A 26,358-nucleotide genomic window follows, 5' to 3' on the forward strand; every position below is an offset into this window, starting at 1 on the left:
TGATTAATTGACAGTATGGAGATGTGTTTTACTTTTTTTAAACAATATCCCACAGGCCGTGTAATAATTTCCACATTATATCAAATGAAAGTGTTTACATTTCCTGCAATAAGGTGATCTCTTACTAACCAGATACTGGAAGTCCACATCATGATTAGATTTTATTAGGATGGGGACATCTGCTTAGCAACAAATTGATGACTTGCTCATTAGAGTGTGAGAAGAACGCTAAGAGCAATCCATTTGTCCCTGGAAATGTGCCGGTACCATGAATTAATGCTAGCAGCAGGAGAGTGTCCAGCAGTGATTGTGGACCAACACACAGGCAGAGAGTGCAGTGAGAGTGAGAGTGAGTATGAGAGTGAAAAAGAAAAACATTAATAGCTAAATGATAAAAGGATAGATAGATTGATAGAGAGATGGACAGACAGACAGGCAGGCAGGCAGGCAGACAGACAGACAGACAGACAGTCAGACAGACAGACAGACAGACAGACAGACACACAGACAGACACACAGACACACAGACACACAGACAGTTAGGTCGATAGATATGGAGGCAAGTGGGTATGGTAGATTGGTGGCAATAGTTATGCAACTCCCAGCTGTGAAAAGTTTCTGAGTTCGAGTCCTAATCTCGGCACTATACGCACCCTTGAGCAAGAAGTCTATGCTTATTAATGACATATCCAAAAACGATAATCACTGCTAGCTGCTGTTTGATAACTTTCCTCCTGCTATGGCTGTCTCGTTGTGTTAGTTGTTGCCCTATAGGCTGCTGTAGCCTGAGCTTTTAGCTTGCTTACTTTAAACCTAGTAAATTGCTAAATTAAAGACGTTAAATAAACATGTGACCCAATTTGTAAATAACCTGCCCCTCTTTGGTGCCATGTTGCTCATGGAGTCAGGAGCTGGGATTGGTTAATGACTTCATTAGCTGAAGGGAATGTACTGGCGCTCTCCCAGTTAATGATTCATCTAACGGAACAGGTCCAGTCTTCCCTTTGTCTGAGAAACTCACACAGGACACATCAGACACGGGCCTCCTGAGATGTGCTGAACTTCATACAGCTGTATTTAAATTAACATTCAAGAATTCTGGTAAGGAAACTATTTTATTTAAAACTAAAGCAAGTGGAATTTGGGGACTTTTGGTGACTTTGGCGATTGTACTATTCTGGTTACGCATACAATTATATTCTGTCTAGTATTAATGAAGTAATTGCTGTTTATTGTTGGACCTTGAAAATAATAGCAATGTTATGATAGAGATTCAAAAGCTCTTTATAATATTCATAATCATACGATTTCATTTTGTTGGGAAAATAGAATGGCTTTTGATGATGCTAGAATTGGGCTTTTAGGTGTTTTTTCTATTTGTCCATGTGGGCCTACAGGAAAGTTGGAGTGCCTACATCACATTGATGGATTTCTCTCGATTATGAAATCCACCACACAAATTGGACACTATTATATCTGGAGAGGCTTACCAACAGAAAACCAATGTGCATCATCATCTCCATAACGGTTCTACTTTGTTCAGCATACCATTATAGAAAGTGGTTGTGTAAAATGGAATCCTTCCACAAAAACATCTCTCTGTAATGTTTATGTTTGTAGTAAGTGGCCCTCCAGATATTCTCTTAATGGCCGCTGCCATCGTACGGCGGCACAGCGTTTTTTTTTTCCAGGATTAGAAGCCAGATGGAGGGCCGGCCATCACACTTTTCCATGGTGACCGCTTTTTACAAGCCAGCGCGTTTTAGACCCCAGCGCTCGCAGGAAGCCTGCTCACTCAAGTGTGACTCTCTCCCTCACTCGACGTGCGAGCTTAGGCACTTCAAGCAGCATCCGTATAATCTGCTGCCCTGGGTGACGATGGGAATATAAACACCGGCTAATGCTCATACTTCCAGGGGGAAATATAACTATAAAATGATGCAAAAAAGGACAGGAACCGATAAGATATTTTGAAAACTAGTTTCGTACGATACTTTGTTGGTAACCACTGGGTTGGAGGAAGCTCTGTATGCCATTCACTGGGCATTCCTACAGGTTCCCTTAGGAATTGTACATATTCATACAACACAATAGTATTAATTTTATAATAATATTTCCATTATTGCATATGCATAGTAATAGTATAAAGTCATTGATGCTAAATTGAATTGTTGTTTCAGCGAAGTGTAAAGAAAAGTGCATTTTCACATATTAGACACTTAATGGAAACGTGTAATGTTTTCTTGTTCCTGCAGGCGTTTTTTAAACCGTACAACCATGAGCGGGACCAAACCAGATCGCAGGCAGACCTATGGACCACAATGAGGCCATCAGGGAGCTTCTGAAAGGAATACAATCTTTGTTTGACCAAAGGAAGGGATGGCGTTTTTACTGGGTTATTATCTGCTGCTCCTGGGGTCCGTCCAGCTGACCTCAACCTACGGGCCCTATCAGAGAGCACAGAAGACCGGGGATATTCTCCTTGGGGGTCTCTTCCCCATACACTTTGGAGTCGCTTCTAAAGACCAGGACCTGGCGGCCAGGCCAGAGTCCACTCAGTGTGTGAGGTAACGTGTCCCTCGTTGGTTTAAAATCCATCTGTGGATCAATCTATCAATCAGCAATTGAATTGAAATGGTTTCATGTGGATGTCAAATAAAATAATCAGCACTTTTGACCATGCTTTTGGGGACAGGATAGTGTTGTCAGGGGGTGAGGGTGTTAAACTCCCAGCAAAAATGTACTCTGATGGCCGTGGCCCTCAAAGTACCCTGTGGTGGGCGCCCTCGAGCAAGATGCCCTGCCTAATACCTGACCTGCTGCTATCTGAATTCACAGGGCGTCGCTAGGAATGAAAGCATCTGAAAAAAAAACAACACAAACTAGTAACCCCAAATGTCCCTCTGGCAGGTACAACTTCAGGGGCTTCCGCTGGCTGCAGGCCATGATCTTCGCCATCGATGAGATCAACAACAGCAGCTCCCTCCTGCCCAACATCACCCTGGGCTACAGGATCTACGACACCTGCAACACCGTGTCCAAGGCGCTCGAGGCCACGCTGAGCTTCGTGGCACAGAACAAGATGGACTCCATCAACCTGGACGAGTTCTGCAACTGCACCGACCACATCCCCTCCACCATCGCCGTGGTGGGGGCGTCAGGCTCCGCCGTCTCCACCGCCGTGGCCAACCTCCTGAGTCTGTTTTACATCCCTCAGGTGAGCCCTGCCCGGTCACTCCCCCTAGATGCTGTCAGCCTCTCTATAGGGGCTGACTCCCTCCGATTTGGTAACCAAATCTGAGCATTGGGAAACGGCTCATACTGACAGACACGCCCCCGCTTGATGACCGGGACGTCTAGATAAGGGGAAAACATCTCTTCTGCTGCTGTGTGCTTGTGAGCATGATTGAATAAATAAATTCCATCTGCAAGATCATGTTTTGGCCCTAAAATATTGGCCAAAAATGATATAACTAGACAATATACACAGATAAATTACACACACATTTGCATAAATAATTATATATACATACATACATACATACATACATACATACATACATACATACATACATACATACATACATACATACATACATACATACATACATACACACATACACACATGCATACATACACACATACATACATACATACATACATACATACATACATACATACATACATACATACATACATACATACATACATACATACATACATACATACATACATACATACATACATACATACATACATACATACATACATACATACATACATACATATTTACATATATCGTAAATACATACATACATAGAATTAATGTTTTTTCTTATAATAATGATCTTCATATCAACATGTTATGGTTGAGTGCTGTGGCACGACAGAGGTAGAAACAGAGGATCTGTGTGTTAATATTGGATAGAACAACCACAAACGTCACCCACACAAAGATGTCACAGACCCATTGTGAATGTTATGGACACACGCACTCCCTGTGTTTACTGTTACTTACCAAGGCTTTCCCTTTGGCAGCTCCTAGTTTTGTCATGATGACCCCTTTTAAGTCAGATGACCCTCGCCAGAATGACAGCAGTGGGCCAGGCAATCAATGTCAAATTCTAGTAGTTCCATATTATCTTGTTATCACAAGCACACTTCTGCGTGTGCCAATTATCTATAGTACACCCATTTGACCTTCATAATCCCTCTGTAGAACATAAACATTTTATGACCCATCTCTTCAAAAACCTTCAATTTACTACAACTTCTCTGTTGTGTTCAGGACATCTCCTACGTTGAGCACCAGCTCCTTTTACACACTTGACCACAGTCTTGGGACACCTTTGTGTTCTTGAGTCATAGAGCTGCTCTACACTGTGTCCAGTTGGTTTGTTTAGAAATGTTCTTACACTTTTACACTTGCTTCAACATTGTTGGTCTGCCTTGATTGTTCGCAAAGTCATTTTAGATAAAGTTGTCTGCTGAACGATTATGTTATGTGATGTAAATATGATGTCATTGTAAACGTGAATGTATGTGAATGTGATGCAATATGAATGTGTGTGAACGTGCAACCCAGTCTGAAAATTCTTGAATAGTTTTTTTGGACTATTAGGTCTGGGAAGAACTTCAGTTGAAGCATATGCTAAGGCTTTATGAGTCACTTCTTTCAGGGTTGGAGCCCCTAGATTGATAATTGTTCTTGTCCATTAGACCCACTTTGATATAAAAGAGAATCCAGGACAGTCGGGTACATCATACATAAATAGGAAGCACATTTCAAAATTGTTATTTTAATGTCTAATCTATATCCAAATATTGCTTTTTACACCTTCAGCCATCTTGTTTGTTGTCAAAGACAGAAACTCACATCTAGTGACGTGGAAGCAGACTTATAGAAAAGGAAGGAATTTCACATTATTTTGAGGCATTATTGTGAAATTACTATGTTTTCCGCTTTGGACCAACATAACTATACTATACATTGTGGTGTGAGACAGGGATGAAATGTGATGTAATGTGAATGTTTGCGATTGTGAATGTGATGTAAATGTAGCTTAATCTGAATGCATTCTATAGATCAGTTATGCTTCCTCCAGCCGGTTGCTGAGCAACAAGAACCAGTACAAGTCCTTCATGAGAACCATCCCCACTGACGAGTACCAGGCCACTGCCATGGCCGACATCATCGCCTACTTCCAGTGGAACTGGGTCATCGCCGTGGCCTCGGACGACGAGTACGGACGCCCGGGCATCGAGAAGTTTGAGAAGGAGATGGAGGAGCGGGACATCTGCATTCACCTAAACGAATTCATCTCACAGTACTTTGAAGACCACGAGATCCAAGCCTTGGTGGACCGCATTGAGAACTCCACGGCCAAAGTGATCGTGGTTTTCGCCAGTGGTCCCGACGTGGAGCCCTTGATCAAGGAGATGGCCAGGAGAAACATCACCGACCGCCTCTGGCTGGCCAGCGAGGCGTGGGCCAGCTCCTCGCTGATCGCCAAACCAGAGTACCTTGACGTCATGGCCGGCACTATCGGCTTCGCCCTGAGGCCTGGCCATATCCCAGGGTTCAAGGAGTTCCTCCAGCAGGTGCAGCCCAAGAAGGTCAGCCACAACGAGTTCATCCGGGAGTTCTGGGAGGAAACCTTCAACTGCTACCTGGAGGACAGCTTGAGGCTGCAGGAGAGCGAGAACGGCACAGAGAGCTCGCGGCCGCTGTGCTCGGGCGATGAGGACATCACCAGCGCTGAGACGCCGTATCTGGACTACACGCACCTCCGTATCTCCTACAACGTGTACGTGGCCGTCTACTCCATCGCCCAGGCCCTGCAGGACATACTCACCTGCACCCCTGGCCGAGGGCTTTTCGCTAACAGCTCCTGCGCAGATACGAAAGATATGGAGGCGTGGCAGGTAAGGAGACGCAGTGATGAGAGAGTAAGTGGATAGACTGATAGGTCATCAAGGAACATTTAGGATTAGAGAGTATATGTATTTGACAGGGGGTTACAAAAGGGTTACAGATTGAATACAGAGACAGGTTATGAAGGAGCGGGAATGGGTTAAACAATGAATGCAGACATGGACATATCATCACAGAGCAAGAAGGTGTTAGAATGTAAATTTATGGAGCTGGTAAGAGTTGGGCTCTTGCTCAATTATGCACAATTATTCAGGTAAACTGAGGCAATCTAATCCATTACGTTTCAGATGGCAGTCGAACTCAACATACTCACTGCCACCACACTATCCTGCACCCTATCAAAATCTATCAACCATTTTAATGTTCAGTGCACTTACTTAAAACAGGCGACGCAGCTAAATATGTGAGGGCTTCATCATTTGAAGTTTCCATCCATTGCACACTGCTCTCTTCTCCACAGGTCCTGAAGCAGCTGAGACATTTGGATTACATCGACAGCATTGGGGAGAAGGTACACTTCGATGAGAACGCTGAGATGTGGGGGAACTACACCATCATCAACTGGCATAGGTCAACAGAAGATGCGTCCGTGGTGTTTGAGGAGATCGGCTACTACAACATGCACATCAAAAAGGGATCCAAGCTCTACATCGACAATGCCAAGATACTGTGGAATGGATACAGCACAGAGGTTATTCACCTACTTAGGGAAATATTTTCCATTACACTCTCTCTCCCTCTTCCTCTCTCTCTCTCTCTCTCTCTCTCTCTCTCTCTCTCTCTCTCTCTCTCTCTCTCTCTCCCTCTTCCTCTCTCTCTCTCTCTCTCTCGCTCTCTCTCTCTCTCTCTCTCTCTCTCTCTCTCTCTCTCTCTCTCTCTCTCTCTCTCTCTCTCTCTCTCTCTCTCTCTCTTTCTCTCTCTCTCTCTCTCATCCATAATGTGATGTAAGTCAACAATTAAACAAATTAATAACTATAATTTTTTACAATAATGATCCTCTAAGGAAGATTTGCAGAGTTTTTGGATGATAGTGTTGTGACTGCAGGTATACTAATTTCTATGCTCACATGCTCTTCTGCTATCATACACTCCAGCTGCCGTTTTCAAACTGCAGTGAGGACTGCGACCCAGGCACCAGAAAGGGCATCATAGACAGCGAGCCCACTTGCTGTTTTGAATGCAAAGAGTGCTCTGATGGAGAATACAGTAACCATAAAGGTATGAATTCATGAAATACCTAAACTCCCATTGTTTCACACTCACTTGTAGTTTAAGAGAATACACCGTTGCTGCTGCATTTAAGTGCCTTTATAACTAGATATTCATTGTTTGTTTTGTTGTTTGCACATTTCTGTCTGCTGGTTGTAGATTGCCCTGATTTATTACAACCAGTCAAATGTTGAACGTAAGATCTCAGCCAAATCTTAGTCCCGTATGTCTAATCTTTTGGGCTATAAAGAGTTTTGAATCTTGGATAACAACTTGTTACTGTGGCAGTGTGAAGGCGGGCATGTGATTTTGTTTGTTTATCCATCATGCAGATGCCAGTGTTTGCACCAAATGTCCAAACAACTCGTGGTCCAACGGGAACCACACGTTCTGCTTTCTGAAAGAGATCGAGTTCCTCGCATGGACGGAGCCCTTCGGCATAGCCCTGACAATATTCGCAGTGCTGGGAGTCTTGCTGACGGCCTTCGTCCTAGGGGTGTTTGCCCGATTCCGCAACACTCCCATCGTGAAGGCCACCAACCGGGAGCTGTCCTACCTCCTCCTCTTCTCCCTGGTCTGCTGCTTCTCCAGCTCTCTTATGTTCATCGGTGAACCCCAGGACTGGACGTGCCGCCTGCGCCAGCCGGCCTTCGGGATCAGCTTCGTCCTCTGCATCTCCTGCATCCTGGTCAAGACCAACCGCGTGCTGCTCGTCTTCGAGGCCAAGATCCCCACCAGTCTCCACCGCAAGTGGTGGGGCCTGAACCTGCAGTTCTTGCTGGTGTTCCTGTGCACCTTCGTCCAGGTGATGATTTGCGTGGTCTGGCTCTACAACGCCCCGCCGGCCAGCTCCAAGAACCACGACATCGATGAGATCATCTTCATCACCTGCAACGAGGGCTCCATGATGGCCCTGGGCTTTCTGATCGGCTACACCTGTCTCCTTGCCGCCATTTGCTTCTTCTTCGCGTTCAAATCGCGCAAACTCCCGGAGAACTTCACAGAGGCGAAGTTCATCACGTTCAGCATGCTGATATTCTTCATCGTTTGGATCTCATTCATCCCGGCGTACTTCAGCACCTACGGCAAGTTTGTGTCGGCGGTGGAGGTGATCGCTATACTGGCGTCCAGCTTCGGCCTTTTGGCTTGCCTCTTCTTCCACAAGGTGTACATCATCCTCTTCAAGCCCTCCAGGAACACCATTGAGGAAGTCCGCTGCAGCACCGCGGCGCACGCCTTCAAAGTGGCTGCCAAAGCCACCCTCAAGCACAACACGGCGTCCAGGAAAAGGTCAGGCAGCAACGGCGGGTCTTCAGGCTCATCCCCCTCCTCGTCCATAAGCCTCAAGACCAACGGTAACGACTGTGAGCCCAGCGCAGGCCAGCCCAGGATCCACAGGCCCAGGGTGAGCTTCGGGAGTGGAACAGTCACTCTGTCCCTGAGCTTCGACGAGTCGAGAAGGAGTTCAGTCATGTGATGTAACCTCACGCTTGGGAACATTGCAAGCCCATTGCGAAGTCCATAACCATTAAAATGTCTGTCTGATATGATGACAAAGATGGCATACTTTCGATGTTGAAACTTAGTGATTCAGAATTGTAAATAATTTTCATTAGCATTCAACATCAACTTGGAATATTTATTGAAATGATTTGGACTGTACAGTAAATCTTTACATTTCATTTGACTATGTAATAGATGCAATTTGTTTCAATTAGTCAACTTATTCAATATTCCGTACATTGTATTCTCGTTTTCTCAATAATTATAACAACATTGTAAATAATTAATTATTACAATAAAAGTAAAGCAGTTCAATTCAAATCAAAGAATGAGTATTTGTATTTATTCATTGCTTAATTTTATACTTGTTCATCAAGTGGATTGCAGAGATTAGTAAACAATTTAATTTGATTGACTGTATAAAACCTCTATAAAAGTATATGTCATAGGCCTACTAGAGTATCTACTTTAATACTACTTTTGGATATAATATTGGATAATAAGTTAAAAGTTTCTCAAGTAAATTTCTCACATTGTTGATTTACATGGCATGTTTGGATAGGTTTTCAGACTGACATTTTTAGATGGGAGCCAACTAGTCTAGGTGCTGGGAAAGTTTTGTATGCGCTTCATTTAGCGGAGAATATCTCAACTGTTAAAGACTAATATGACCCCAGTGAACAACATGGGATGTGTGACAAAATCTCTATCCGGGACGAAAGTCCTGAAAATGACCATAACAGGTGACACTAGTATCACACTACGTGGTGAATGGGACTTTTCTTTTCCTTTATAGACATTCTCATACTTTTTTACAAGATGAATCTTCATATTAAGAGAAATACTTTTTGCATTACACTTTGTCTAAAAAATATAAAAAAATATGCAAATGAGGCAATATCTCATTCAATATGCGTAGCCTACATATAAATCCTAGAGGTCCTGGATACGATTTGTATGCACTTCATTTAGCGAAGATTATCTCAACTGTTATAGACTAATATGACCCCAGTGAACAACGTGGGATGTGTGAAAAAATCTCTATCCGGGGCGAAAGGCCTGATATTGACCACAATAGGTGACACTAGTATCACACAAGGGAATGGGACTTTGTTTTCCTTTATAGATATCTTCATACATTTCTACCAGATTAATCTTCATACTAACAGAAATATTTTTTGTATTAGGCCTACACTTTGTCTAAAAAAATAAATAAAATATGCAAATGAGGCACTACTCATTAGATATGCGCAGCCAAATACTAGCAATTTACTTCACCTTCACCTTCACCTATCCCATAACCCGGGAGGGTCGTTGGGGCACCATAGACGCTCTGTTGACCAGCTCTCTCCATCCCTCTCTGTCCTCGGCAGCTCTCATTGCCTCACTGATTTTCAAGTGAGTCCATTCTCTGATGGTATGTTAAACTCTGATGTTATCTTAAACTCTTCTCTGACCTTATACATTGTCAATGTAAACATTGTGATCATCCCAGAAAATCTGTAGCTTCAAGGGTTTATTTATGGCTGCATACCTAATGAGATATTGCCTCATTTTTTTGTCAAAGTTAATACAAAAAATATTTCTGTTAGTATGAAGATTAATCTGGTGGAAATGTATGAAGATAGCTATAAAGGAAAAAAAAAGTCCCATTCCCTTGTGTGATAGGCTACTAGTGTCACCTATTGTTGTCAATATCAGGACTTTCGTCCCGGATAGAGATTTTGTCACACATCCCATGTTGTACACTGGGGTCATATTAGTCTATAACAGTTGAGATATTCTCCGCTAAATGAAGCGCATACAAAACTTTCTCAGCACCTAGACTAAACGTCCACAACCACCGATCACACACTTTTTGACACGTGGCTGTCATCGGCGAACATCACACAGCGGGCACAGGAGGGCAAACAAACAGAAGCAATGTTTATGAAAAGGAAAGACTATGAACATTGTTAATGGCCAAGTAGTGGGTCTGGCAAAGTAAGAAGTCAAACGGTAATTAACGGATTGCAAACGTTAATTACGTGTGTTTATAGGCTTTATTGCGTCTATGGGCTTTTATTGTGAAACAGACACCCCGGAAGTCATTTTCTGTTTTGGTTTTCCTCCACTGTTTCTTGAACTGAATCCATGTCGTGGCGCTGTGGTGTCACTCACTACTGCAGCAGCTTGAAGAAATGAGGTAAAGTAACTTTACTACACTCATCAACGTAGATCGACTAAGAAAGCCCCGTAACTGTAGCCATTCTAGCCTAGTCTATACAACTTTGTCAACATATATTTAAAGAGCAATCGTCCATCAACGATGTCAATGACTGTGTTAGGTCTGTAGCTAACGCTACGTCTTAATGAACCCTAGTGGTTATTGGTTATTTACATATTTCCGAAGGCTTAGATAAGGCTATGAGATGTTAAATTACAGCACACTTTTGGACACACCATGAACCATCACCAGACGTTTGCACCTCCCAGGGATGGGCGGTGTGTGAGGGGTGGGTTACCTTGAAACAAACGTGTTGTTCAATCGGTTCCTTATGTGTTTCTATGGTTATTAATTTGGTCGATTGCAACATTCTCCATGTTGATTCCTTGGTTATCGTTTTTTTTCACCTTTTAATGTTAATTGGTAAGTAAGATTGTCATGAATGTAGGTTCAGACCCTCCCCCCGAGACGATGTTTGGTCAGCTGAGCCCTAACTTCATGTCTGAAGAGCCCAGGGTGGGGTACAGGCGAACTGGGTATTAACCTAGAGATGTAGAGATAAAGAGCAATGCCTGGTTTTGTAACTGGACATGGTGAATGCGAGGAGAGGGGTATCTTAAACTCGAGCTTTGCTCAAGATGCTTCTCTATAGAACAAAACCTTGTTAGCTGTAGCTGTTGTTGAAGGGGGAGATGGGCTAGTGAAGATCAGTTCATTTCATGTTTGAAATGAAAAGCAGTGAAATACTTGAAGGATATTGTATAGACTAGAAATTGCACCAAAAATGTCCACATCATTCTTCCCCGTCCAATGGGAATAAAGCGTTCGGTTTCGTGGAAGAGATCAGGTTGCTTCATGGACAGAACAGTTTTTTATTAAAGGACAGGGCCATGCGGTAAAAACATTAGAAAACAACCGACATTGTCGTGGTCTGTGGCACACCCTGGTTGTTTGCCATCCAATCTGTTGAGCTTAAATTTACTAACCATTCCTTCTCTCTTTCTCAACAGTTTCTGAGGGCGCTTCATCAGAGTTGTGTGTTGAACAGACCCTTTCTGATGTAAGAAGAACAATGGATACTCAAAGCTGACAAACAACATGGTTAAATCCATTGCCATGAGCAGATTATCTCGGATCCTTGGTTTTTTTTCATCACATTGCCCTGCACACGGCACAAAAACAAAAACTGAGAAGACTACTCAACACCAAAACAAATAGTTAATCGAGGGGGTGGCCATGGGGTTCTGTCCTTCTATGCTCACGGTCTCCAGGAGAGGAAAGTATGTCATCCTCCTCTTGCTGTGTCTCTCTGTGTTGGCGTGGATTGCCACCTTCAAGGGGGACACAGTGAAGGCCTTGCAGTGGTCCCCCGTGACGTTGAGGGTCCCACTCACAGGGGACGGCTCACGGGTGGATCTGAGACCAGAGGGAGCGTCACCAGAGGGAGCGTTGAGTGTCCGCACGTCCACAGCCCTGTGCCCGGAAACTTCTCCCCTGCTCCGTGAGTAAACGACGTCACCAGTGAACATCGTTGGGTGTTAAAGGGATTGACAACATGATCTAAAAAAATACCATTGCACAATTACTGAAGATGTTAAAAAGTATATTAATAAAATATGCATTTCAAAGTCAGCCGAGTCTTTGTTAGACGTAAAGACTGTAGGGAGTGTGGTCTGCCTCTGAATATCCCCCCCGCCCAGTTTGTACTCGAAGTCTGAAATGATGTCAATGAACGATGTCGCTGTTATGCTATTGGCCTGGCTTGAGTGTACAGTAATCGGTTTCATTGCATTTTATGCCACATCATTTTTTGATGCACACCTCAATAACCCTCAATAACATAGTAACAAGTAATTTACGGATTTGAATCACGTGTAGGCCTATATGTATTATTAACAGGTTAATGGAATAACGAGAACAGATAGATACTGCATAACGAAAATAATGAGCACACCAATTCTTAATAAGCCTTCATGTTCACACAACTTTAATAGTTTCTCTTAGAATGACTTACTGTTAGTGGAATGTTTTTTTTAAATCACACACTAACCTTTATGGAGGTTTCAGTGCAGCCACTGTATCAGGCAGCGTACATTAATTGGCAGAAGACCCAGTTCTGGGCCGTCCTACAGCAATCTAAGGTCTCCTGAATAGGCAAGGCAAGGCAACTTTATTTATATAGCACTTTTCATACACAAGGCAGACTCAAAGTGCTTCACATATAAATATTGTCATACAATAAAATAAAAAAATAGATAAGTAAAAGAAAAACATATGCAAAGAAATGGGTAAAATAGAAAGTTAAAAAGGCATTATTTGTTATTAAGAGACCTCACATTAAGTAGAGCCATCCTGATGGTGTTGTTGATAGGCTTTAAGGTTGTTTTTGGTTTGGAGGGAATAGATATGAGATTTGTGAGGTTAGCAGTGTGTCTAAGTTTCCCTTTGTTTACTCTCTTTGTGGTTACAGCATGAATGCGAAAGTTGCCCTGCTTTGACTTAGGCAACCCCGTTCCTCGCCAAGCCAGCATCAGCGATGGGGGAAGGCACAGTGTTGATGGTGTCGGGCGGGCTGTTGTCTCTCTTCAAGGTCTGTGGGCTGTCTGCTGTCTGTGTGTCAGATAGTGGCAGAGTAGATGTGTGGGGGAGGCTGTAGTCTTGCTTCTTCTCAACCTGTGCTCTGACTGTGGCCTGTGTGTCAGACCATGGAGATTTGTGGGAAAGCGAGAAGAGAAGATTGTCCCTCAAAAGTTTTGAGCCTAACCTGTTTGGGTGTAGGCCATCTGCTCTGAAGAGATATTTGCGCCCCCATAATAAGTTGAAATTGTCAATAAAGCCCCTTCCACTTTCATTGCAGACTCTGGAAAGCCATGTATTCAGTGCAAGTAGACGACTGAATCTGTTTATTCCCCTGTCAACTGCTGGTATGGGTCCACTGATGAATGACTTGATGTGTATTTTGTCCAGTGTATCCAATAGATCAGTGTAATCCCTCTTCAGAAGTTCTGACTGTTCTCTTTGAATATCATTAAATCCTGCATGCACAATAATCTGTGAGATTTTGGGGTTTTCCAAAACGATTTGGCTAGTTTATATCACTAACCATTCCATATGGGAAGTTGCATGTCTTGATCTTCTTACCGGTTATATCCTTGATGGTTGAGTCTCCTATAATCAGAGTGTCTGGTTCATCTGCTTTCTCTGAGATGGGCCCTAGTTGGACGGTGGCAGACACATGCGCAGCCCGCCTCCGTGGCGACTGGTTGTTCCATCTCTGTCCGTACCGTCTGTCCGGACACATTTCAGGGGTCAGGGGTGCACTGGTGGCCGAGGCATGCGCAGCTCGCCTCCATGGAGACTGGTTCTTGTTCCGTCTCTGTCTGCAATGTCCGTCCGGACGCATCTCGGGGCTCAGGGGTGCATGGGTGGCAGGCGCATTCGTGGACTCTTGAAGTGACAGGAACCGGTTCTTCAGTGGCAGGGTTAATGTCAGTGACGGGCTAATCCGGCTGATAAATGTAACTTTAGCTTTGGGTAGCTTAGCATTTGGCGTTGAGTGAACTTGTTGATTCACTTTGGTATGTTGTTTTGGCTTAGCGCCGACTCTGTGCCAGTGAGACGCAGCTGGAACTGTCTCTCTCTTGTCCAGCTTCGGGAAGGATACAGTGTAGCTTTGATCATCTTGCTGTATCTGAGTGAGCTCAGCAAACTCAACATCGGCACTGTATCCTGGAGGAGTCCTTTGCATTTTTCTAATGCTGCTAGTCTCGTTTCAAATAAAGCCAATGTCTGTTGCAGTTTGGTGCAGTCTGTGCATTTCCCAGTCTCCGTGCCTGAGATATCCGAGTTCAGAGGCATGTTGGCGATAGGAAAGTCCAAGGTTTTTTCTGCGGCCTGATCCAGGAGTCATAAAAAGTGCCAAAATGTATTGTTGAATCGAGGGATGGAGGACGACGGAAACAAACTATATATTGTTAGGTATTATGATCATGAAATAAAATAAGATAAAGTAGATCTGAACGATGAATGAAGTAGTTTTTTCCAATGCCTAGCTGAGCTTCTGGAAACATGACCTCTCTCTAAGCAGAGAGAGGTCATGTCTCTGCAGAGTTGTGGACAGGGTTGCACGCTTATGGAATAAAAGTTGTGATGCTAAAAGGTAATTTCTCAGCATGTTGGACTGTATACTGTTGTCCCTGGGCAAGATCTTAGTCCATAATATCAGCGAGTACTGTAGATGTAGAGGACTTCTATGATTCGGAATCGACTCGCAACTTTGTAATTGTTGCCTTAAGTTTGCTTTGGTAGGTTTACTTTATTGTGGTCAGCTGATACAACTTATTCAACCATACCAACTCCATCTCACTTTACTGCTTTCATGCCATCATTTGGATGTAAAGTGCGAGAGCGACAATATGTATGTGTGTTTTTCAGAAATCAGTAATGTTTCTAATGTTTTGTTTGATCAGAAATACCAGAGACACAAATAAATGTTTTTGTCTGTGTGTGCTTTATAATCGCACATTTTAATACTGCATTTCAGTATATATTTCAATATTCTGTGTCCTAAGGACCTTTTACACCTAGTGGTCGTCTTGATACTGAATGCTAGCTGAGTGGGGGAATTCTGCAATCAGTTCCCCCACCGAGCTGGCCTTCAGGACAGAGATTGGGGAGTTGGGCCCAAATCCTGTTGACAAGGAGAGAGGGCTGTCCTACATCCCATGTTCTACCTAATAACACAGACCTCATCTGACTCGTTCTTTCAAAGCCTATTCTTTTTGCCCCTCCAAGATGGCACCCTGAAGCTGTCCTTCGAGCCTTCGCTGACGATGAAGGAAGTGGTAGATGAGAACAGCGTGGTAGCCGGGGGTCAGTACCAGCCCCCAGAATGCCAGGCGAGACAAAGCGTGGCCATCCTCGTCCCTCAGCGTAGCCGCGAGAAGCACCTCCTCTACCTCCTGCATCACCTGCACCCTTTTCTGCAGAGGCAGCAGCTCCACTACGCCATCTACGTCATACAGCAGGTACGGACAGGAAGAGACGTCATCCCTCCGACTACAGAGGTTAGGCTTCTTTTCTTTCTTTCAGACGGGAAGTGTACCACAGGCACACGATCAGAACTCTTTTGGACAGGAAGTGATGTCATCCAACAGATAATGGATTAAGGCGCGTTCATGGTCCTGGTGATAATGACGGCTCGTCAGTGATGACGCTCCGCTTACGCGTGTTCCCGACAGCGACCGTTCATGTGCACTGCGTTCGGAATCTTAAAGTTCTTCACAGCAGGGTTTGATAGGCTACAAGAAAAAAAAAACTTGAAACTGACCTTTGTGAACTTGAATCCTTTTTCTTTTATTTATTAGAAGCACATTGTAATGCCGCTGTATGGAAGGCAACACTTGACCTTATACACCTGGTTTACCAGTACACAACGTTTAAAACTGAGCAAAGTCGATGCCAACAGACGGTTTCAACGTCAATCAATAATGAAGTATTTGATATGATGGTTGATTCTTTTATGTTGAGTAAAACTTTCATGTTCGGCCATGTTCATGCGCGTCACTAGTAAACAATACGTCACCAACTGGGCAACTCTGTTATCAAAATCTGGTCCCAGTTGCCAAAAGGGAAGTCGAATCATCAGAGCTTTTTCCGTCGTCGAGAATGTTTTTCCCCATAATTCCCAGCGATCTGAACGTGCTATTAGAACCCTTTCAGACAGGAATTTATGTTAATGGTAACAGGGAATAGGGATAGACTATTCGGTAACAGGGATAGACCACAACGGTAACAGGGATAGACCACATATATAGCATATGTAGTCTGCATAGTCACCCTACTTGAGAGATGATTTAATTGATTAGTTCATTGTTTAGTCAACAAATGATGATCAACGTGGAGTATAAAAAAAAAAGTTTATGATTGCTATAAAAAATTAATAATATGATTTTAAATATAAATCAAAAATGATTTCCACAAGTCGTTTTTCATATATTGTAATATGACTTAAATAGGAGCTTTTAAAGGTCCCATGGCATGCTACTTTATGGATGCTTCACAGCGGCGGGCAGAGGGGGTCCGGCGGGAGACAATCGCGTGCAACAATCCCCCCCTCCTCCATGTTTTGGTTCATGTACTTCAGGGAGTCAAAGCCAAAGAGTCTCGTTGTGAAAACACCAGAGATGTCAGAGAACCGACGTGTTATGCTTCGATAAAACGATTCGATGAAATCCGACAAGAAATGTCAACGGTAAACCCCAGCCCCCACCCGTACCGGAATTTGTTCACAGGCCATTATTCAAGTATTGAGTTAAGATCTAAATGCAGAGCAAGGTCAGGGGAATGCACACTGCGAGCATTCACCAAGCATCTTCCATGAGACAATGGGAGATTCTTATCGGGAAACGTTCACATTGTGGGCAGTGAAAACAAAGGTGAGGGGAGTTTCCATCGGGAATAGCCTTGGCAGGAGAGACCAAGAGAGTTTGAAATACACTACTCGGGTAGGGGGCAAGTCTGCAAGGATGAAGACAACCAGAGGAAGATACACATTAAACAGAGGAGATTGGAGCGGCCTCATAACAGACTTTGTGGCTACAGTGGCAATGTAAATGCTCACTGATATCTCATATCAGTGAGCATTCACACTCAAATGTAACACCTTTCAATTTGAGAGAGGAAAGGCGCTATCTCTAGGTGCAAGCAGAATTACAGACGCTTTTAAATGAACTTCTTGTGAAATCAAGTATATATCATTTCATAATTTATTATTAGGAACCATTGTGAGCTTGTGGTAAAATGTGCCAGGGTGTATTTATCGTTTGTTTGTTTGCATGTTGTTGAAGGCAGGCGACGCAACGTTCAACCGTGCCAAATTGCTGAACGTGGGTTACCTGGAGGCCCTGAAGGACCACGCCTGGGACTGCTTCATCTTCCACGACGTGGACCTGGTGCCCGAGAACGACCACAACCTGTACATGTGCGACAGCCAGCCCAAACACATGGTGGTGGGCCGCAACGCCACGGGCTACAAGTACGTGTGGCGGCTGGTCAGAGTGAAGTCACACTGAGGCTAGTCCGAGTGAGGCTAGTCCGAGTGAGGCTAGCAAGGCTAGTCACACGGACTTGAGACACCACAAAATGTCTTCCATGATACTAACTTGCATTTACAGATTAACATTACAAATAACTGTGTGTTTTAATTATTGTGATGGGAATATTTCTTCCTCATTGCCCTGGGGCAAAACAATTGGTTTATGTGCGTGTGTCCTTTATGTAAATGGTATTGATGGTAAATGCATTCACATACCAACGGTGGCGTCAACCATGCATGGCGACAACCAGCTCGTCGGGAGCAGATTGGGTTAGGTGTATTGCTCAGGGACACCTCAACACTCAGCGAGGAGAGGAGGCGAGGATCGAACTAAGAACTTTTAAGGTTACAAGTCAACCCGCTCTACCACCAAGTCAATGCCACTCTAACTGATGCATGTGTTCTTGTGTCGGACACACATGGCCATACCTGCAGAGTGGAGTTCTCCTGTGCAGTGGATTAATGTCATTTTTGGGATAGGCTATGATAAAGAAATGAATTGTGTGTTGTGTTGGAAACACATTACCATACGGACAGGGTTGAGTTCTCAACTGCTTGAATCAGCAACACCACATGACCGACAGTTCTCGGTGTTACTGACGGCCCGTGTGACTTAATAAATACACTGGGACTAGATCAGGATCTGAACGATAGTTTGGTTAAGTTTAGTTTAGATTTGTTTCCATTTCAGTATGATACATTTCTACTTGTTTCTAGATTGCGCTACAAAGGCTACTTTGGAGGAGTCACAGCGCTGACCAAAGAGCAGTTTGAACGAGTGAACGGTTTCCCCAACAACTACTGGGGCTGGGGAGGCGAGGACGACGACCTCCGCATCAGGTCAGACCCCACGGCCTCAGGACATGAACACCAGACCTGTTACTACTATGTTACCACTGTGTTCCTGTGTCTTGTTAGTAATACGTTGTGGATGTTATTTTATTCCTTTGCCACATCCATCAGGTGAGGGTGTTCTTCAAAATGTCTCAGTACTAATATTAACTTTTCACATTCCACTTGAAAAAAAACTTGATTGAGGGATAACAAGTCATTTTTTGCCGCTAGTGGTCCCTCAATCAAAACATTAACAATATGAGTAATGACATGAAGTAAAGTTGTATCATGGGACTTGTTGCCTGCACTACCGTCGTGGATGAAAATCTATCCGAGGTCACTCGAGTTAATGGGTTTCAATCATTACCAGACACAACAAAAGGTTAACTTGCTAGCTCAACATTAGACGAGTCGCTTACCCAGACAGAAATGTTGTGTGGGGAATTAAATTTTGTTATTTTTTTTGTTGGGGAGATATAACTTAGAAATAAAGACTTGATCGAGGGTACGATTCCTGTGTGTCTAGTGGTGTATACAGGCGAATTTCAGAGAGCGCTTCCCTAGACAATAGCTGAACTAAATGGCAGTCGAACCGGAGACCTCTCACGTTTCCAAATATTCCCAATGGATTCAAATCTAGTATTACCATCAGCATTATCAGAGGTATTAATGAGTATAACTGGTTATGTAACAATGGTCGAAAGGGGGACACATTACAATTATTATCGTTATAATGTGTGTGTGTGTGTGTGTGTGTGTGTGTGTGTGTGTGTGTGTGTGTTTGTGTGTGTGTGTGTCAGGGTGGAGCTGCAGGGCATGAAGATCGTGCGTCCTCCGCCCGAGGTGGCGCGCTACACCATGGTGCTCCACAAGCGGGACAGCGGCAACAAGGTCAACACCGACCGGTGGGTGGTCAGAGGGTCAAAGGTCTTGCGTTAGAACATTAGCGCTGCGTCCCTGTGTATGCCTGTCGGGCCGATTACGTAATCCACTTATTGTATGATGTCAAAGTCAAAGTCATCTTTAATGACAAATACTTCACATGTAAACATACAAAGCGAGCGAGATGACGTTTCTCACTATCCCACGGTGAACAGATAAAGTGCACATGCACAACAGATAAGACAACACTAGAAGGAAACATTGAAGTGCACAAGAGATGAGGACATTACTAATATTAAAGAGATAGAGAAATTATATAATAAAATCTAAGAGAAGCAGCATAAGTTCCTTAATAAGTTCATTTGAGTTGTGGCAGTGCAAAAAAAGTGTCAGTAATGGCAGCAGTTTCAGTCTGTTTTGGGGGGGAGGGGTAGAAAGGAGGGGGGGGGTTCAGCATTCTGACAGCTGGTGGATGTCACTGAGGGGAGAGAGGGGAGAGAATTTAGCTTCCTGACAGCCTGGTGGATGAGGCTGTTTGTGAGTCTGGTGGACACGGACGCTCCGATACCTTCCCCCAGAGGGCAAGAGGCTGAACAGACTGCCCCGGGTGGTTGGCGTCGCTCACCATCATGGTCCCTCTTTGGGTGAGGCGGGGGATGTATGTCTTTCAAGGAAGGGAGTTGGGCACCAATGATCCTTCCAGCTGTGTTGACTATGCGTTGCAGAAGAAAGCATAGTCCGGTATGTATGGACGTGACCTCAATATTGGCCATTGTGTTCTATGCGTGTTTGTTTGCATAAAGGTCCTTCAACATTGACGTCCATACAAGAATTTAAAAGAATCATGGAGCCAAACTGGACATGTATGACTAAATTTCTGTTTGAAGAAAAATCGGAATCGCACCAGGGGTTAGATATATGTATTTAATCTTCTTAATCCTCTGAATTAACCAGTTAACCCAATCCTAACCGGGTATCTTATAGGGTTAAACTACATTCATAGACCTTGAGTCAACACTATCTGTTCTATATATTCTTCATTCATATCGATAGCAGTCGTCGCTACAGGCTAATGTTTACTTGCAGTGCGCTACATGAAAACATCTAGAAAACGTAACTCTCACAAACACTGATGTGTTTAAGAATCGAGACCCATTTATCATCATCACCCTCATTGGTGAAACTGCCATTCGCTCCACTATCTTTGCACTTGGATTAGAAAGTCTAACTCCAATAAAATGTGATCCTCTACACAGAGTTCGGCAAGCTTCTCAGAAAGTGTAGCGAGCTAAGCTACCAGTTACTCTAAATTAAAGGAAGCTCACCACACAGAAGCTGGTAATTTATTGCCATCTGAAGTGATCAATATCTATCGTCAAGTCAAACAGATACTCAGGTAAATAATGTCAGTCCAATGGTTTATCACATAATTTATTAAACAATAACCTAGACCACATGCCTGATTGAACCATACCATGCCAGATTTACAGGTGTTCACAGGATTTGAAAGATCACAAGTCTGTCATAAACCGAGCAAGTTCACCTCAGAACAAAAACTGTACCCATATTTGCGTCTTCTGCGCTGCTTCTATTCTGTGTGAAAAGCATTTCACATTCAATTCCAATGTCTGATCATTCTTAAGGAAGAAAGAAAAATTACTCTTTGAAAGGGTGTACTTGCATTATTATGCTATTATATTGTCATAATATCAGTGGCATCAATGCTACTGATATGAGGCTTTTCTTGCCTTGTCTTCGACATTGACTGCGCTATTATTGAATGCACTAATATTGACTGCGCTAATATTGACATAGCGCTAAGTGAATATTCTGCAAGAAGCAGATTGTTTTTTTAAACAAGCGAGATGGAAAAGGTTTGTCTCACAATTCTATTCATTGCTCTCTGACTTGTTTCTATTTAGGCCAGCAGGAAATCACCCAAAAATAGTAGGTACTTTTGAACTGGTCTACAGGGAGCTCACCACTGTAGAAGCCTGCGAGGCCACAAGTGATATCAAGGCCCCTAGTCTAATCTTACCATCACTCCTCCCTCCCTGTTGCTCAAGGATGCGGTTGCTGGGACGAACGCCCCAGGTGTGGCGCAAGGACGGTCTGAACAGCTGCTCCTACAAGACTCTGTCGGTGGAAAGACAGTCTCTCTACGTCAACATCACGGCGGACATCGGCACGCCACCCCGACACTGAGCGCCGGCAAGCTGGCTCCGGTGGCACAGCGGGTTTCCCCGAAAACCGTACTTGAGGTTCGATCCCCGGGTTGTGTTCTGGTTGAGGTGCCCCAATGAGCAAGGCACCTTAACACAGCTAAGGGCTCCCGGTGAACCGGTGGCGGCCCTGTGCGGTGGACCGCCTCGCTGGTGTGTGAAAGTGTGTGTGAACCAGTCGGAATGTTACCGTGGAAACGTTAAGGGCGACCGCCGAGAGTAGAGAAGCGCTTTATTGAGAACTTTTGCATTCCCACCACATCCTTCAGAATACCCTCAGGGATGTGTACCTGTTACTTAGTGTAAATTGACTTTCTGGAAAAACTGGAATGGAAACCGCTCTTTGCCCCCCCCCCCCCCCCCAGGGGGACACTTATCTTTCATTAGTTTGATATCCTGAATTTTATTCTTATTACCAAAGCCTTTTACTTAATGTTGAACAGCCTCAAACATGAGGTGATTATGTGTGCCATCTCTGTTTGTCTCTGCACTTTTCATGTACAGGCCTGGCTTCGTATGTAGCCTAGCACTAGCTACGTCGGCGGCTATTAGTCCGTGTGTTAGCTGGGCTAATCTAAATGCTAACTGGATGCATAGATTTGGCTAAACTTGATCAAAACATAGAATGGCTTGCAACATCCTTTTTAGTTTATTTTTTTGCTTGTGCATAACTTATTCCCCATACACATTTAATATATTAACCAGATATAATAATTATCGGCAGGCTTGCAGAAAGCCAACAACAATAAGGGTTCAAGTCAACTAGTGGAAGCTATTCAATATTTTAAACTTAAACACTTAAACTCTTTATTGATAAATGACTGATATGAGCGGTATTCTGGGAGCAATAATGTCAGATATTTGTGATTTAGGCCAAAACTTATTGGTAACTATTTTAAATCAGACATTGAGTCTAAGATGTAGATTCATGCAACATGCTAATCTTACTTTATCCATACCAATTTTATATCACATAGCATAACACAACATAGGCTCAACTATCAGATGCAAATGACCAATCATTTTAAAATACCTAATGAATAGAGAATCTCTTAACATCCAAATCCTTTTTTGTAATCCTTTTTGAAGATCTATTTTCAAGGATTGGTAAAGAATTTGGGCTTACTGGGTAATGGTATTAATTTAAAATTAAATTTAGCATTAACAACTGTGTTAATAGCCATTAACAAAAGGCTATTAATTATATACATTTTATTACTTTATTTTTACACTGTGATCTTTTTGTAACTTCCTTCAATCCTCAACAACTTTCTGATAATTAAGTCAAAGTAAAGAACCAACATGCCTTATTTAATCATTTCATGGCGTATCAGCCTAATTGATACATGCATATCCACAAATTTTTATTATGACGGAATTATGCATTACTGTCTGTTAGTAGTTTGTTGAACTAAGTAGTCCCATCCTACCACATCATAGTGACAGACATACTGACTAATTATTTTGCTATAATGACTTATTCCCAAAGCATACCACTGTTCGGGATGGACACAAAATCATATTTTCACATTTCCATTTACAAAATCGATAATGCAAAACGAGCAACACTGTGTTCCGTCAAACTCTGTGTGCTTTGCTCTTTTAAAAAATGTGATTCTCATTCTTTTTTGGGCACGTTGCAAATATGAACTGAAATGTGCACTCCTTGGGCTTTGGGCTTTTACTTAATCCCCTGATTTGTAAATCAATGATTAACTACTGAACAGGTGTGTCTTTAGAGATATACTACATGTCCTATTCATGAATAGTCCTGGTGGTGTATTTTGAAAGCTTTGTCACCTGTCTCAAAGATTGTTTGGTTCATTCTCAGTTGCCTAAATCTTTTACAACTGGACATTGATCTGATTTTGGGCTTTAATCAATTTTGAATTTAATTGAGGATTAATCTGTGATTGATTTTTCTGATTAATTACGCCGGTTTGGACATTTCTTAAATAATGGCCATCACAAGTAAGCTTTCTATGTCTGATGATCAGCCAACCAAAACACAATGTTGTTTTAATCTGAAAACCAAACGCATGCATTTCCTGAGCTATTAGCGGCAGCAAATATTTGGGATATTTACTCAATAAGCGTAGAGACAAACTAATTGTCACGTTTCCTCTTGATTTTTGCCTTGTCCGGCTTAACTCTCTTATTATCCACTAAGAACCAGGGAGGGTTTATGTTTTCTGGCATTAAGAAAATTGTATTGAGAGCTAAGTAGCCTCCACTCTCTACTTCATGTTCTCACCGCATAAATAGCAGATTCCATTATCGTACCATTCTAACTGTAGAAAACATGTAGCATTGTTTACCCTCTGGAGTTTATTTTGTATTTTATTTTCATATATATCTGGAATCAATGTGAAAGAAAAATAAGTGTATGAAAAAGATTTGTATGAGTGAAACTGTGTAGGTATTTGGGTATGTTTGGGTGTTTCTTTTTGTTAATTTTTCTGAAACTTTAAAAAAGGGTCCTTGTGCATTCAAATACAAATGAAATATATACTTGATTTCAAAACTCTTGTGTTGTCTCGTTCAACTGATTTTGAGATTTCAGTCAATGCTACAAATACATGCATCAGAAAATGCTTCTTTGATTAAATAGTTGTAATAAATATATAATATAATATATAATATATATATATATATATATATATATATATATATTTTTTTTTTTTATACAACGGGGGGTCTAATTCCAGCGATCTGATTGGTTCCTAACTGTTGTATAATGAGCGTATACATAACTGCTATGACGCCCGATCATTTTGTGAAAGTATCACTCCGTGCCTTGAAGTGGAAACCGTTACAACCGTTCTCTCGGAGGGACGCTAAAGTGTGTTGCATAGCGACCGTCGTGCATTTTGAAGGCAGCCAGGAGGGACTACTTTTTGGTAGTCTTTAATAAAACGGCTACTTTGACTTTCTTGGTTTCTTTCTTGGTAGTGCGTCTATGACTTTCGTTTCGCCATAACAGTAACCGTTGTATAAAAGCAATAGATCACTTCAGTCAGTGGCATGTGCTCATTATACCACTGTGAAGTGGGTCGCCAGCCCTCCGCTGCGCGTCGGGGCCGGACAACGCCCCTTAACAGTATTATAATGAGCACATACCACAGCCTGGAGTGATCTATTGCTTAAATATACAGGTGCTGGTCAAATTATTAGAATATCATGAAAAAGTTGATTTATTTCAGTAATTATATTCAGAACGTGAAACTTACATATTATATCAATTCATTACACACAGAGTGATATATTTGAAATGTTTATTTCTTTTAATTTGGATGATTAGTACTGACAATTACTGAAAATCCCAAATTCAGTATCTCAGAAAATTAGAATATTAGTTACGACTAGTACAAAAAATGATTTTTTAGAAATGTGGGCCAACTGAAAAGTATGAACATGGAAAGTTTCAGCATGTATGGCAATCAATACTTAGTTGCAGCTCCTTTTGCCTGAATTGCTGCAGCAATACGGCGTGGCATGGAGTCGACCAGTCTGTTGCACTCCTCAGGTGTTATGAGAGCCCAGGTTGCTTTAATAGTGGCCTTCAGCTCTTCAGCATTGTTGGGTCTGGCATCTCGCATCTTCCGCTTCACAATACCCCATAGGTTTTCTATGGGGTTAAGGTCAGGTGAGTTTGCAGGCCAATCAAGAAGAGGGATACCACGGTCCTTAAACCAGGTACTGGTAGATTTGGCACTGTGTGCAGGTGCCAAGTCATGTTGGAAAATGAAATCGTCACCTCCATAAAGTTGGTCCGCGGCAGGCAGCATAAAGTGTTCTAAAACTTCCTGGTAGACTGCTGCATTGACCCTGGACCTCAGGAAACACAGTGGACCAACAACAGCAGATGACATGGCACCCCAGACCATTACTGACTGTGGAAATTTTACACTGGACTTCAGGCAACGTGGATTCTGTGCCTCTCCTGTCTTCCTCCAGACTCTGGGACCTTGATTTCCAAAGGAGATACAAAATTTACTTTCATCTGAAAACATAACTTTGGACCACTCAGCAGCAGTCCAGTCCTTTTTGTCTTGAGCCCAGGCGAGACGCTTTTGACGTTGTCTCTTATTCAAGAGTGGCTTTACACGAGGAATGCGACAGCTGAAGCCCATATCTTGCATACGTCAGTGTGTGGTGCTTCTTGAAGCACTGACTCCAGCTACAGTCCACTCTTTGTGGATCTCCCCCACATTTTTGAATCGGTTTTGTTTGACAATCCTCTCCAGGGCGCGTTTATCCCTCTTGCTTGTACACTCTTTTCTACCACATCTTTTTCTTCCCTTCGCCTCTCTATTAATGTGCTTGGACACAGAGCTCTGGGAACATCCAACCTCTTTGGCAATGACCTTTTGTGTCTTGCCCTCCTTCTTTAAAGTATCAATGGTCATCTTTTGGACAGTTGTCAAGTCAGCAGTCTTCCCCATGATTGTGTGTCATACAGAATCAAAAC

General features: G+C 42.9%; 2 protein-coding genes across 2 annotated transcripts; both read left to right on the top strand.

The window, feature by feature from the left end:
• Nucleotides 1–489: 489 nt before the first annotated feature.
• casr (calcium-sensing receptor) lies at nt 490–8,661 on the top strand. The gene is made up of 7 exons (XM_030360288.1): nt 490–1,101; nt 2,256–2,567; nt 2,911–3,217; nt 5,086–5,925; nt 6,396–6,626; nt 7,030–7,153; nt 7,477–8,661. Exons 2-7 carry the CDS (start codon nt 2,380–2,382, stop codon nt 8,619–8,621), a joined length of 2,835 nt encoding a protein of 944 aa, XP_030216148.1. The 5' UTR covers nt 490–1,101; nt 2,256–2,379; the 3' UTR covers nt 8,622–8,661.
• A 2,070-nt stretch (nt 8,662–10,731) lies between these two features.
• On the top strand, nt 10,732–24,415 carry b4galt4 (UDP-Gal:betaGlcNAc beta 1,4- galactosyltransferase, polypeptide 4). Its single transcript, XM_030360292.1, has 7 exons — nt 10,732–10,832; nt 11,864–12,354; nt 15,648–15,880; nt 17,702–17,889; nt 18,667–18,789; nt 19,584–19,688; nt 21,732–24,415. The coding sequence occupies exons 2-7, from the start codon at nt 12,090–12,092 to the stop codon at nt 21,868–21,870; spliced, it is 1,053 nt and encodes a 350-aa protein (XP_030216152.1). The 5' UTR covers nt 10,732–10,832; nt 11,864–12,089; the 3' UTR covers nt 21,871–24,415.
• The last annotated feature ends 1,943 nt before the right edge of the window (nt 24,416–26,358 follow it).

This window comes from Gadus morhua, chromosome 7 (genome assembly GCF_902167405.1).
Source record: "Gadus morhua chromosome 7, gadMor3.0, whole genome shotgun sequence".
In the NCBI taxonomy this organism is placed as follows: Eukaryota; Metazoa; Chordata; class Actinopteri; order Gadiformes; family Gadidae; genus Gadus; species Gadus morhua.